Source organism: Lynx rufus, unplaced genomic scaffold (genome assembly GCF_022079265.1).
Source record: "Lynx rufus isolate CCGP_SWC_20201006 ecotype Redwood Valley unplaced genomic scaffold, mLynRuf1.p SCAF_18, whole genome shotgun sequence".
Classification (NCBI taxonomy): domain Eukaryota; kingdom Metazoa; phylum Chordata; class Mammalia; order Carnivora; family Felidae; genus Lynx; species Lynx rufus.
Window position 1 is genome coordinate 10865599 of NW_025814832.1, and position 14164 is coordinate 10879762.

The 14164-nt window shown below is 38.2% G+C and overlaps 1 protein-coding gene across 2 annotated transcripts in view; it reads right to left on the bottom strand.

Annotated features, from left to right (window-relative positions):
- The window catches only part of TADA2A (transcriptional adaptor 2A), a 53092-nt gene that overhangs the window by 32059 nt on the left and 6869 nt on the right, over positions 1 to 14164 (bottom strand). For both annotated transcript variants that reach the window (XM_047080881.1, XM_047080880.1), the window contains exons 3-4: positions 8739 to 8845; positions 7430 to 7489 (exon numbers count right to left, since the gene is read on the bottom strand). In XM_047080881.1, coding sequence (XP_046936837.1) covers positions 7430 to 7489; positions 8739 to 8845 — 167 coding nt within the window. The remainder of the gene's footprint in view (positions 1 to 7429; positions 7490 to 8738; positions 8846 to 14164) is intronic.

A 14164-nucleotide genomic window follows, 5' to 3' on the forward strand; every position in this document is an offset into this window, starting at 1 on the left:
TTTAAAAAAATCAAATAAACCAAAAGAAACAAGAGAAAGAGTGAGGGTAGGGGAGAGGGAGAGGGGGCACCCACAGAATAGAAAACAGGTAAGAGGGGTGCCTGGGTGGCTCAGTGGGATAAGTGGCTGACTTCAGTTCAGGTCATGTTCTCTCAGTTCATGAGTTTGAGCCTTGCATTGGGTTCTGTGGTGACAGCTCAGAGCCTGGAGCCTGCTTCGGATTCTGTGTCTCCCTCTCTCTCTGCCTCTCCCCCACTTGTGCTCTCTTTCTCTCAAAAGTGAATAAACACTAAAAAAGAAAAAGAACATGTAAGAAACAACCAATTGGAATGTATGGACCTCATTTGTAATCCAATGAAAACACACTGCAAGAGTTAAAAACATGTATGATGCCACTACACACTCACGAAACCCACTAAAAAAGCTAAAAGTTGGCAAGCATGTCGGTCGAACAATCAGAATTCTCATTCACTGCTAGCAGAGGTATAAAACACTACAACTACTCAAGAAACTTTCTGACAGTTTCTTAAAAAGTTAAAAATGTACAATCATTTATTCTATGACCCAGAAATTCCAGTCTTAAGCATTTATCCAAGAAAGACAAAAATATATGTCCACAGAAAGCCTTATACAAGAATGTTCATCATCTGCAACTACATGGATGGAACTGGAGGGTATTATGCTAAGTGAAATTAGTCAGAGAAAGACAAAAATCATATGACTTCACTCATATGAGGACTTTAAGAGACAAAACAGATGAACATAAGGGAAGGGAAACAAAAATAATATAAAAATAGGGAGGGGGACAACACATAAGAGACTTAAATATGGAGAACAAACAGAGGGTTACTGGAGGGGGTGTGGGAGGGGGGATGGGCTAAATGGGTAAGGGACATTAAGGAATCTACTCCTGAAATCATTGTTACACTATATGCTAACTAATTTGGATGTAAATTTAAAAGAATAAAATAAAAAAAAAAAAAAGAATGTCAATAACAGCTTTATTCATAAAAGCCCCAAACTAGGCAAAGCCCAGGTAACCATCAACAGTGTCATATTCATAACAGTGTCATATTCATGGAATATTATTCAGTAATAAAAAGGAATGAACTACTATACACAATATGAACAAATCTCAAAAATATGAAGGAAACCAGAAACAAGAGTACATACAATATGAATCCACTTATATGCAGTTCTAGAATATGCATAACTGATCTATGGTGATAAAAACCAGAACAGAAATTATTTCAGGGGCAGAGAAGGGAACAGAGATATTTTTAAAAAGCTTTTATGACATGACTGGGAAACATGAAGTGATTGAATTACTTTTAAATTTTAGAGAGATCTAGTAAAACATTTATAGATTAACTGGTATGAAATCTGAGGGATCTGCTTCAAAATAATCTGGAAAAGTGGGAGTTTAGATGAAACAACATAGGCTATGAGTTGACAGTTTAAGAGGTAGTTAACAATCACATCCTGGTGCAGTCCCTTCTCACTTAATATGGGCTGGACCTGTGACTTGCTCAAGGCCTGGCCACTTCCATTTTTGTGGTCTTGGGAGCCCTGAACCACCATGTAAGAAACCTAGCTTCCTTGCTGGAAAGACCAGGTGTATAGGCCACATGGGGAGGAAGAAGCCCCAAGGCTACCTGATGAAGTAACAGTTAAGATGTCCCAGATGACTCCTAACCAAGCCATTCTGAGGTGCCAGCAGTGGTGTGAAAAAAGCCCCGTGGACTTCCAGCCTCAAACACATCATGTGGAACTGAAAGCCACCCTCACTGTGCCCAATCTGAATTCCTGACTCTTAGTTATTTTACACCACAAAGTTTTTTTTTTTTTTTTAATTTTTTTTTTTTTCAACGTTTATTTATTTTTGGGACAGAGAGAAACAGAGCATGAACGGGGGAGGGGCAGAGAGAGAGGGAGACACAGAATGGGAAACAGGCTCCAGGCTCTGAGCCATCAGCCCAGAGCCTGACGCGGGGCTCGAACTCACGGACCACGAGATCATGACCTGGCTGAAGTCGGACGCTTAACCGACTGCGCCACCCAGGCGCCCCACAAAGTTTTGAAATAACTATTCGGTAGCAACAGATAACTGAAACATATTCTATTTTAGTATACACATAAAATTTTCTATAAGTTTTTTTAAAAAGGTGACACAAGAGATCTTCAGATTTCATAGGCATTCAGAAATTGTTGTACCTTTTGCTGATGACCAAAAAAAAATTTTCTGTGATTTGTGAAATTACACTGCTATAAGCAATATGTTTTTATCTGAGCACATACTATGAATATGCCCAGCACATGAGGTACCAGAAGATCCAAAAGAGAAGCCTAAATCATACATTCAGAGTCTATGTCTATATTCATAATAATCAATCTGGCAAGTATCATAATAAATACATATGACAATTCATGGTTGAAGAGCCTATGTTATTTCTAGAACAGTATTTAGAATATTAATTAGCCCTCACGAGCTTTACTATGAGAAAAGACTTTCTATACCAAATAAATAAATAGGCATAAGATAGTTTTCTTAAAGTTGAATCAGTGTTATTCAAATCCTGAACCCAATCTCAGCCTTACTAACCAGAATCTCTAAGAGCAGGGTCTAGGAATCTATAATTTGAAGAAGCTCCCAGGTGATTCTTAGGCACCAAAGTTTAAGATCACTGGTATAAAGGGTGTGGCAGAAGGAGGTGCCTTGACTTATTCAAGGTTCTAAGAATTATAAGACAAAAATAGGCATAGAACTCAGAAATCTTGATTAATGCACCACCTACCACAGCATGAGTAACTTCCAAAAATACAGCACTGTGAGATGACAAAAGTACTAAAAAACCATTTAAAGTTTTCTGTGGTTTCAAATGAAAAAAAAAAGGAAAAAATCAGGTTTTTAGTGGCTTCATGTGTAGAAAGCCAAAATTTGGTCATCAATCCTACAGAAGGAAAGATTCTTCTTTTCCTTATCTGGGAATAGATAAGACTGCAGGAAAAAAGGGAGTATTAGGAACCTCCAAAAACTCCCCAAAGGGCAGAATTCTGAAATGTGTTTGTATGGGTGTTGAATATGTGAGAAAAGGATGATGTAATCAGAAGAATTAATTGGACTTAGAGTGAAATTTAGTGCTTTCAGCATTATGCAGAAGGCAAGGTGCCCAGAACAGCTAGAGAGAGCTCATGGTCACTTTTCCTACAGTGGATAACCATCAATCTACCCTGCCTACACTAAATTATCTTTTAAGGAATTGTTTTCACAATTCAAATGAATAAATCTGTTTCGGTTCCAGGCATTTTGGTGTGAATATGAGAAAAATAAACCACCTTTCTAAAGATCTGATGTGTTAGTGAAACGAACTCAAAGTCATAGATAGCTTGACCATATTTTCCCAACCCTTCATTTATTTTGCAATGACAAAAGAGGAAAAAATTTTCATATGAGAAGATGTTTCACATCATATCTTATCAGAGAAATGTCACATCAATTAAAAGAGATGCCATTATATGCCTATTAGAATGGCCAAAATGCATAACAATGACTGGTATGAAATGCAGGCAAAGATGTGGAGCAACAGGAACTCTCATTGTTGCTGGTGGGGATGCAAAATGATACTGACACTTCGGAAGACAAGTTTGGCGGTTTTCTTACAAAACTAAACATACTCATACATGTGATCCAGCAATTGCACTCCTTTGTATTTACTCAAAGGAGTTGAAAACTTATGTACACACAAAAACTTGTACATGAATGTTCATAACAGCTTTATTCACAATTGCCAAAACTTGGAAGCAACCAAGATGTCCTTCAGTAGGTGGATGGATAACCTGTGGTATGTCCAGACAATGCAGTATCATTTAAAAATTTTTTTTTAACGTTTATTTATTTTTGAGAGAGACAGAATGTGAGTGGGTTAGGGCAGAGAGAGGGAGACACAGAATCTGAAGCAGGCTCCAGGCTCTGAGCTGTCAGCACAGATCCCGACGCAGGGCTCGAGAACTCACGAGCTGTGAGATCATGACCTGAGCCAAAGTCAGATGCTCAACCGACTGAGCCACCCAGGAGTCCCTGACAATGCAGTATTATTTAGTGCTAAAAACAAAAACAAATAATCAAGCTGAAAAGACATGGAGGAAACTCAAACAAGTATTATCAAGTGAAAGAAGTCAATTTGAAAGACTATATACTATAGGATTCCGATTTTAAGACATTCTGGGAAAAGCAACTCAAAAACCATAGAAACTGTAAAAAGATCAGTGGTTGCCAGAGGTGGGGGTTCGGGGGGATGGATGAACAGGCAGGGCACAGAGGATTTTTAAGGCCATGAAACTACTCTGTAAGACATTATAACGGTGGATATGTGACATTATATATTACATTACAGAATGTACAACACCAAGTTGTAATATATACATCACAGAATGTACAACACCAAGAGTGAACTCTGATGTAAACAGGCACTCTGGATAACAATGCAGTGTCAATGTAGGTTCATCAGTTATAATAAATGTACTACTCTGATGGGGGATGTTGTTAATGGGAGAGGCTATGCATGGGTGGGGGCAGAAGTATATGGGAAATCCCTATACTTTCTACTCAATTTTGCTGCAAACCTATAAATGCTCCATGAAACAAAGTCTAATATAAAAAAAATTTATTCCAAATCTTACAATGAGTGGAGAAACTATTTAGAAGACTGAAAGTGTTAAGAGAGAGATAGCCGAAGTCTAGCCAGTTGGTTGCCAAGAACTCTTACTAAGGAGCATTTCTTTAATTAATTATGGACCAGGCTCTGAGTCTCAGCATTGTAGGCCCAGAAACTCATCTTAAACAGGACCCCACAAATAATCAGACTCAGAGATACTAAAATCCACCCTTTCTAAACTTTTAAGAGACTGAAGTAGATACATTATGGCACTTTGGTAGGCAGAATTCCAAAGATGTGCCCCTTTCCTCCCAAGATTCCTGATCCCTCATTATTCAATCAAATACTAACTAGATACTGCTGATGGGATTATGCTGATGGGATTAAGGCACTAATCAGTTGACCTTAAAATAGGGAGATCAGCCTGGATAATTCAGGTGGGCCCAATGTAATCACAGGAGCCTTTAAAAGTAAAAGATGGGGGGGCGCCTAGGTGGCTCAGTCGAATAAGCGGGGACTCTTGGTTTTGGCTCATGTCATGGTCTCATGAACTGTGAGCTCTGAATCAAGCCCTGTGTGGTGCTCTGTGCTAACAGCACGGAGCCTGCTTGGGATTCTTTCTTTCTTTCTCTCTCTCTCTCTCTCTCTCTCTCTCTCTCTCTCTCTCTCTCTCTCCCCTCTCTGCTCCTCCCCCACTCACACTCTGATCTCTCTAAATAAACATACTTAAAAAAAAAAAAAAAAGTAGAAGAGGGAGACAAGAGAAGGGCACCTGGCTGGCTTAGTTGGAAGAAGATGAGACTCTTAATCTCGAGGTTGTAAATTCAAGCCCCTTGTGTGTAGAGATTACTTATAATAAATAAATAAAATTTCCTTTAAAAAAAAAAAAAAAGAAGAAGAAGGGAGGCAGGAGAGTTGGAGAAATTCAGCAAAGATAGGCAGGAGAGGTCAGAGGGGCTCTAGGCATTTCATCAATAACCCTCAAGAACTCCTGGCCATTGCTAGCTTCAAATATGGAGGAAGTGAGGCCTCTAGAGGCCTAGAGCAAGCCCGGGCCAACAGCCAATTGAGGGAAGAGAGTAGCATCAGTCCTAAAACCTCAAGGCAGTGAATACTGTCAATAACCTGAGTGAGAATGGAAGCAGATTGGAAGCTGACTGGAAGCAGACTTTCTCCCAATGCATCTAGATAAAAGCCCAGGCTGTCAATACCCTCATTTTGACATTATGGGACCTATAGCAAGCTGGGTGAGCTTAATGGCCTACTGACCTACAGAACTGCAAGATGATAAATTTGTGTTGTCTTAGGCCACTTAATTTCTGATAATATGCTATGGCAGCAATAGAAAACTAATACAAATATCAATGGATTAATCCACAGTGTGAAATTATTACTGTTAAGATGCCTAGCCAGTCTTCTTTCTTATAAGAAAAAGTCAATGGGAGGGCAAATGTAAGAAAACTACTTGGTGAACTAAGAGTGATGTTCTAATAACTGACAAAACTATCTTGACAAAGATACATATACCTGCCAGGTAGACCATATATTCATTTTTGTTTATTAAAGGGCCCATTCCTCTGACTAGAACTTGGAAGGACACTACCAGCATCTGCCTCTCATTCTTTCTTTAGAGGTGGCAATACAACCAATCAAGTTACTGCCAAGTCTTATTCTGGCCTATAAGCCAGTCTGTCTCTTCAAAGTAATTTTGTGTCTTATACCATTCACTCTATGTTCATTTTATAACTTAACTCTCAGAGGGTAACTAATTTCTCCAATGCAAGAGGAGGGAGTGCCAGACATAAACTTCACTACTGCCCACAGGAACCACATGGTATCATTAGCCAAAACACAGCAACAATACATTCACTACATGTTCATCAGTAAACCTAAAATGCCCTATACCTCTTAAACTTACATCAGTAAAACTCAGTAAGTATTTTTTTTTTCATTTTTAAATTTTATTTATTTATTTTGGGGTAAAGTTTGTTTGTTTATTTATTTATTTTGAGATAGAGTTCAAAAATGGAAAAGGGCAGAGAGAGAGGAGAGAGGGAATCCCAAGCAGGCCCTGTGCTGTTAGTGCAGACCCTGTCTCAGGGTTCAAACCCATGAACTGTGAGATCATGACCTGAGCTAAAACCAAGAGTCAGACGTTTAACTGACTGAACCACCCAGATGCCCCTACTTTTTTTTTTTTTTATAATCTTTAAAACTATTTAACATAAACTCTACCTTCAACATGGGCTCGAACTCACAACACCAAGATCAAGAGTCATGCTCTACTAACTGAGCCAGCCAGGTGTCCCTCAATAAGTACTCTTATATTCTTTTTAAATTTGAAACAAAAATCTGAGTATATAAAATGATTTTTTGACTTAAATGCCTTAGTAGATCCATAAGACCCTAAAACACTTACTGGCGGGGAGGGTGCCTGGGTGGCTCAGTCAGTTAAGCCTTCGACTTTTCATTTTGGCTCAGATCATGATCTTGCGGTTCGCTGGATGGAGCCCCCTGTCAAGCTCTGTGCTAACAGTGTGGAGACTGCTTGGGATTCTCTCTCTCTGCCCCTCCCTCCCACATGCACACACACACACTCTCTCTCTCTTTCAAAATAAGTAACTTAAAAAAAAAAACACTCACTGGGAAATGATTACCTAATTCAGAAGAAGAGGAAAGAAAAGGCAAGGAGATACTTGAAGATGAAGAAAAAAAGACATTCTCAGTACAATACTTGACAAATGAATGGAAATTCCCTGCAACTTCATCATTACCATTATTTCATAAGTATGATCACTTTGATGTTTCTTGTACTCAAATCCTCGAGTGAAACACTGCAAAAGAAAGGAAAATTAAGTTACCAAAAAACTACTTTTTGAAATGCTTTCTTACAAGGTAGAAGATGGTTTGGGGGTACTCTACTCTTGTGATGAGTTTTTAAGAATTCATTCAATTTTGTCTACAGCCACAAGAGGATGGCTACGTTCATGACCATAGCTCTTCAGTGGCCCTCACAATCTGGGGGAAAAAAACCAGACTTTTTCCTAAGACATCTTCTCTTTTGATTACAGCATAAGCCCTGGAATCAGATGGACTAAATTTGAATCCTGGCTCCATACTTAAAGTATTTAGGCAACTCTGAGACATGTATTTTTTTTATATTTTAAAACTGTGAAATGAGGATTCATCTTGTAATAAAAAGTATATTACAACTTCCATCAGCCATTTAACATTTCTAAAACTGGGATGCTTCATATAATCAACAGTGCCCTGGGTCCAATAAAATACGTATTTGCTGTGTGACCTTGAGTAAATTACTTAACCTCTCTTTGCCTGAGTTTCCTCTATAAAATGGGGATGCTAATCATACCTACTTCATAGGGTTATAGTGATAAACTAAAGGTTAATTCATATAAATTACTCAAAAGAGTGTCTGACAATAGAGTAAGCATTTATAATTACTATTATTATTATCATCAATTACAGAATGATTATTCCCTTGTTTGTCACCTGCCCAAAGACCACTCTGCAGTAAGACAATAAACAATGTCATAGGTGCCATCAAAAGGAATAATCCTCCAATTCTGTTTCCTGTATCTCAATACTTTAAATCTACTGGCAAAAACAGTTTTGAGCATTAGGTTGATACAGAAATGTGGAATATTCAACAGTTTGTGTCATTCATCTGCTCTATTCCCCAACTTTTCACTGATAAAATGTGTAATGAAAGACAAAGTAGAAGGAACTGATTTAAGAAAGTATGATCGGGGCGCCTGGGTGGCGCAGTCGGTTAAGCGTCCGACTTCAGCCAGGTCACGATCTCACGGTCCGTGAGTTCGAGCCCCGCGTCGGGCTCTGGGCTGATGGCTCGGGGCCTGGAGCCTGTTTCCGATTCTGTGTCTCCCTCTCTCTCTGCCCCTCCCCCATTCATGCTCTGTCTCTCTCTGTCCCAAAAAAATAAATAAACGTTGAAAAAAAAAAAAAAAAGAAAGTATGATCCTCTGAATAATCTACAGTGATCTCTGAATTTACTATATCCATAAAATTAAGCCAGGAGAAGCAAGCATGTCCTTAATGAGTTACCTGTAAGCAGAGGAAAAAAGGGGGTGGCCCACATTCAGCACACTTGATGTAAGGCTCCATGAGGTAGGAGGAGCAGCCTCGGCAAGGTGGTTTATCAGAGGGATCATCTAGAACAAAAAGAAAAATATACTAGTTTCAAAACATGATTACCTTAAGTGCCAAGAAGGTGAAAATTTGCAAATAACCATACAGGTGGTGAGCTACACGGAAGACTCCATTTGTCTTGGAAACAAGATGAGCTCATTCTAAGTAAGAAAAAACGAAAATTATGTTCCTTTTTCTTCAGTGCAGCTTTGTTTCTTCCTACAGTAGTATCTACTACTATACATAGCATTTAAGTAGATAAGTAATTTCCCCTGCAGAGAAATTTACAAACACAAGCCGCCCCCCCCCCCCCCCGGTTATTTCTGCAAGGGAGAAAATGTCACATACCTATACAACACATAGGTATTCTTAGGTAAAACAAATCTGACAAAATGTTAATGATTGTTAAATGTAGGTAGCAGCCAACAAGTAATCACTGTAGTGTTCTTTCAACTTTTCCTTAAGTTTGCAAATTTTCATAATGAAAGTTGGAGGGAAAAACTTTAAATGTATGTCTTGAGGGGTGCCTGGGACGCTCAGTCGGTTGAGTGTCCAACTCTTCATTTCATCCTGGGTCATGATCTCAAGGTTCATGAGTTTGAGCCCCACACTGAGCTTGGGATTCTGTCTCTCACTCTCTCTGCCCCTCCCTCTCTCTCTCAAAATGAATGAATAAATGTAACAAACAAATAAATAAATGTCTTGGGATATACAGCTTTATATCTGAGTTGAAATTTAAACCCAGGAAAGCTCCCTTCCTTTCTCTCACAGTAGAGAACAAAGTAGACCTTCCTCCATTTCCAATGACCATATCATCTCTGAAATATTAAGGCAAGAAGTACAATCCAAACTCTTTCAAGTGATTTAAAGGCCGATATGTGTGTCCCTGGTTGCTCCAAACTCTGCCCCTCTAGAGTTAGGGCAACTTAGCCAAGTAGTTCTCTATGATCAACAGCAGAAGTCTTAAGAAAATACAGGCTTTGAAGGAAGATGAAAGGATTTAATTTGCTTATAGCCTAGGGCAGGATTTCTCACATTCTGTAATAGCATTTTCCTTCCTAGAGTCCAAGAAACACTCTTCAAGGCACCTTTCCCTCCTTCAAGTGATGATTATTTATTGTTCTTTTCATTTGTTTCTAAATGAAGACCTGGAGGAAAATAACAGGGGAAAGAAACAATCCTTCTGGCAATAGCTTCAAAATAAATATAGGGAACAGCAACTACCCCACTTGTCCCATTTTAAATTTTGACATGGAACAACAAAAATTGTTTTATATTAAGTCAGATGACAATTTTTACCAAATTACCTTCTTCCTCACATTCTTTTATTTTAATGATGTAAGCTTGTTTTTCTTTCTTCAGGAAAAAAAGTCAGTCCTGGATCCAAGTAAAAGAGCTTTTAAACCTTTACATCAAGAAGTAATTTTTTATTTTTTTATAGAGAGAGACCACTTGTGAGCAGGAGAGAGGTACAGAGGAAGAGAGAGAATCTTAAACTGGCTCCACACTTAGTGGAGAGCTCGACATGGGGCTCGATCTCACAACCGGGAGACTATGACCTGAGACGAAATCAAGAGTCAGATGCTTAACCTACTGAGCCACCTAGGTGCCCCAAGAAGGGATTATTTAGTAAAAATCCAATTTATAGTTAAAAAATTTTAGACAACAAAGGCATAAAGTCATCCTCTATTAATATTTTGATTTCTAGTCTTTTACGTATGTGTGTATATATATTTAACAAAAGTGAGATACCATACACGATGTTTTGTAGCCTTTTTTTTTCACTCGACAATATACTGTCAAACATCTTTCATGATAGTACACATACATCGTTCTTTTTAATGGATGAATAATATTCCACTGTAACAACCATCTAACCTAATGGTTTTCCACTGCCCCGTAAGAAGGCATTTTGGAAATCTGAGGAAATGTTTTTTCGTTGGCCACAATGACTAGAGAGCACTACAGGCATCTAGCAGGTTTGGGACCATGGATGCTAGATATCCTACAAGACTCAAGACATACCTACACAACAAAAAAGTGGCCTGTGTCCTACATAACTTTCAAATGTCCCAACAGACATTCAAGGTGGTGGAAAACCTGTTCATAATTACATGACCTAGAACTTAATTCCATATTACATATAAAACAAAATGTTTTTGATAGTTTTAAAATACATTTAATTTTCTAAGAAGGCAACTGCACATACTTCTACAGGAGATTATATCTTGTTTTGTTCAGAACTTTACCAAGAGTTATTCAAGCTTGTGGGGTTTCTGAGTCACCAATACAACACACATGAATCACTGTGCTTTTGTAGTTGTAAGATGCACAATGATTCAAAATATGGGTGTTAAGCATCTGACTACTTGTCATTATTATGTCTTCTACTGAAATCGTGTCTAAGCATATTGAGATACATATTATTTTATTATAAATTACATTAGTTCATTATTCTCTTTTATTTATCCTTTGTATTATAGTTAGGGCATTATTATTTCTGTTTCTTTAAAATCATGGGTGTAGATGTGCTATGTTATCTGTGTATTTCCTCTCCAAAGAGTGAAGGGGCTCTAAAAATATTCTAAAAAGAAAACATGGGGTCTTGTAAGGCTGAAAACAACAAATCTAACCAGTTCCCTACTGATGGGCATTTATGTTGTTTCCAACTTTTCACTATTACGAAGAATGCTGCTGTATTCCTCAGAAAATATATTTTTCTAGAACTGTCAAGCCTACAGAGGGTTTTTGATACACGTAGCCAAACTCTCCTTCGCAGAGACATTCTACAACTTTTCTATAACCTAGGAGTATGGAAAGACTTTTTTGCCATCATTCAAAATCTAAAGGCAATAAAAGGTCAGTAAGTTTGACTACATAAATAACAGGAACAAAAAACTTCCAGGGCAAAAAATACCATAAGCAAGACAAAAAAGGCAAGTAGCCGAGAAGAAATTATTTGCAAACGTATTACAGATAAAGGGCTAAAGTCCCCGATATACAAAGAACTTTTAAAAACTGAGGGGGAGGGGCGCCTGGGTGGCTCAGTTGGTTAAGCATCCGACTTAGGCCCAGGTCATGATCTCATGGTTCGAGTTCAAGCCCCACATCCAGCTCTGTGCTGACAGCTCAGAGCCTGGAGGTTGCTTCGGCTTTTGCGTCTCCCTCTCTCTCTCTACCCCCTCCTCAACTCGTGGTCTCTCTCTCTCTCTCTCTCAAAAGTAAATAAACATTAAAAAAAATAAAATAAAATAAAAACTGAGGGGGAAAAAAGAACAAAAATCCTATTGCAAAAGAAATGAATAACTAGAAAAAAGGGAGAAAATTTAAAAATGGCCCTCAAACATATGAAATGACACTCAACTGCACTCATAAGAGAAAGCTATAGAGATATAATTTCTCACCCATCAGAATGGCAAAAATTCAAAAGCTTGATAATACTCTCTTACTAAGAATGTAGAGAAATAGGTATTCTCATATACTGCTAATAGGAATGCATTAGAACATTATTTGTAAATTACAAAATACTACCTAGATATCCAACAATGGCCTTTACAATCTAATATAGTATTTCCAAGAAGATACTATTAAGTGAAAAAAACCAAACTGCAAAAAAACTTACATAGGATGCTACCTTTCCTGTAAGAGATGAGAGGGGGGAAAAACCCAAACACATGTATGTCTGCTTTTCTTTGCAAAAAGAAATAAAGGACAGATAAACTAGAAAACAATGAAGTTAGACACCTACAAAGGGGTGGGGAGGTGATGGAATGGAGTGGAAGAGACACAGAAAGGAGTAACAATTCTCTAAATATATATTTTTGTATAGTTTTGATTTTTGGAAGTGTATGTTATACAAATTTACAAAAAACAAATTAATATAAAAAGGGAAAACGAAAAGCAGAATCAACAAATGAACCCGACAGTACTTCAAAAGAATACTATAACCACACTGAAAAGGAAAAAAAAAAATCCAAGTAACTTATGAACATTTAATCATAAGAATAGGGGATATTCTTGGGTGATGCAGGGGAGAATTGCAAACAAATCCTGAACTTGTTGAAGTAGGTCTGTTACATGTAGCGGTATGTGAAAAGCAATTCTGAAATAATTTTGGATGTATTAAAAAACTGAGGGGCGCCTGGGTGGCTCAGTCGGTTAAGTGTCCGACTTCGGCTCAGGTCATGATCTCTCAGCCTGTGAGTTCGAGCCCCGCGTCGGGCTCTGTGCTGACCGCTCAGAGCCTGGAGCCTATTTCAGATTCTGTGTCTCCCTCTCTCTGACCCTCCCCCATTCATGCTGTCTCTCTCTGTCTCAAAAATAAATAAAGGTTAAAAAAAAAAATTTTTTTTAAAAAAAACTGAGCAAATGAGTAAATGTGCTGATGTTGGGAGTCAAGGTTCTCACTGAGGAAAGGACATACAAATAAAGAATGGGAGAAAACAAGAAAAAAGCCTATGAAGATGAATGGGATGTATCAGTGTGAACTCACGATTTCTTAAAAGTGTATGTATGAACAGATATAATGTATATTGGTATATATGTACACAGCATATATACACATATTTCAGAGCTCTGTGGGCCAAAGGACCAAGATAAAGACATGCTAGTAGCAATGAAAAATGACTAGATCTTGGTCTCTAATGTCATTCCCCTCTAAAAGGACCAGGGCTCCTCAGAGAAGTGGCTAATTCCAGGGCTGGGGCAGGGGAGATACAAGATGCACCTGGAACATATAGCCAAAAAGTAAGGAGATGCTCAAAAAAATGATGGGTGTTATGTCACAAGGATGTAGGAGACAGAATGAAGGAGCTCTCACAGTGGTCAAATGGGGACAATCTGGGAACCAAAATAATTAAGTATAATAATGAATTATAAACTCTTGAAAATAGGAATTCATGCGTCCACACTTAAGTCAAATAAATAAGGGAGATGGGAGGTGTCTTGATTATATAATCAAAAAATTATAGGGGCGCCTGGGTGGCGCAGTCGGTTAAGCGTCCGACTTCAGCCAGGTCACGATCTCGCGGTCTGTGAGTTCGAGCCCCGCGTCAGGCTCTGGGCTGATGGCTCGGAGCCTGGAGCCTGTTTCCGATTCTGTGTCTCCCTCTCTCTCTGCCCCTCCCCCGTTCATGCTCTGTCTCTCTCTGTCCCAAAAATAAATAAACGTTGAAAAAAAAAATTAAAAAAAAAATTATAAACACATATCATTATATATATTATCTGTAATACATATAATTATATAAACAGATTATTTAAGTGCTAACTAGCAAATTTGGAGAGTGCTGGATTTGGGGGGAAAAAACATCATTTTGCAACCATGACAGTAAAGATTGGATCAG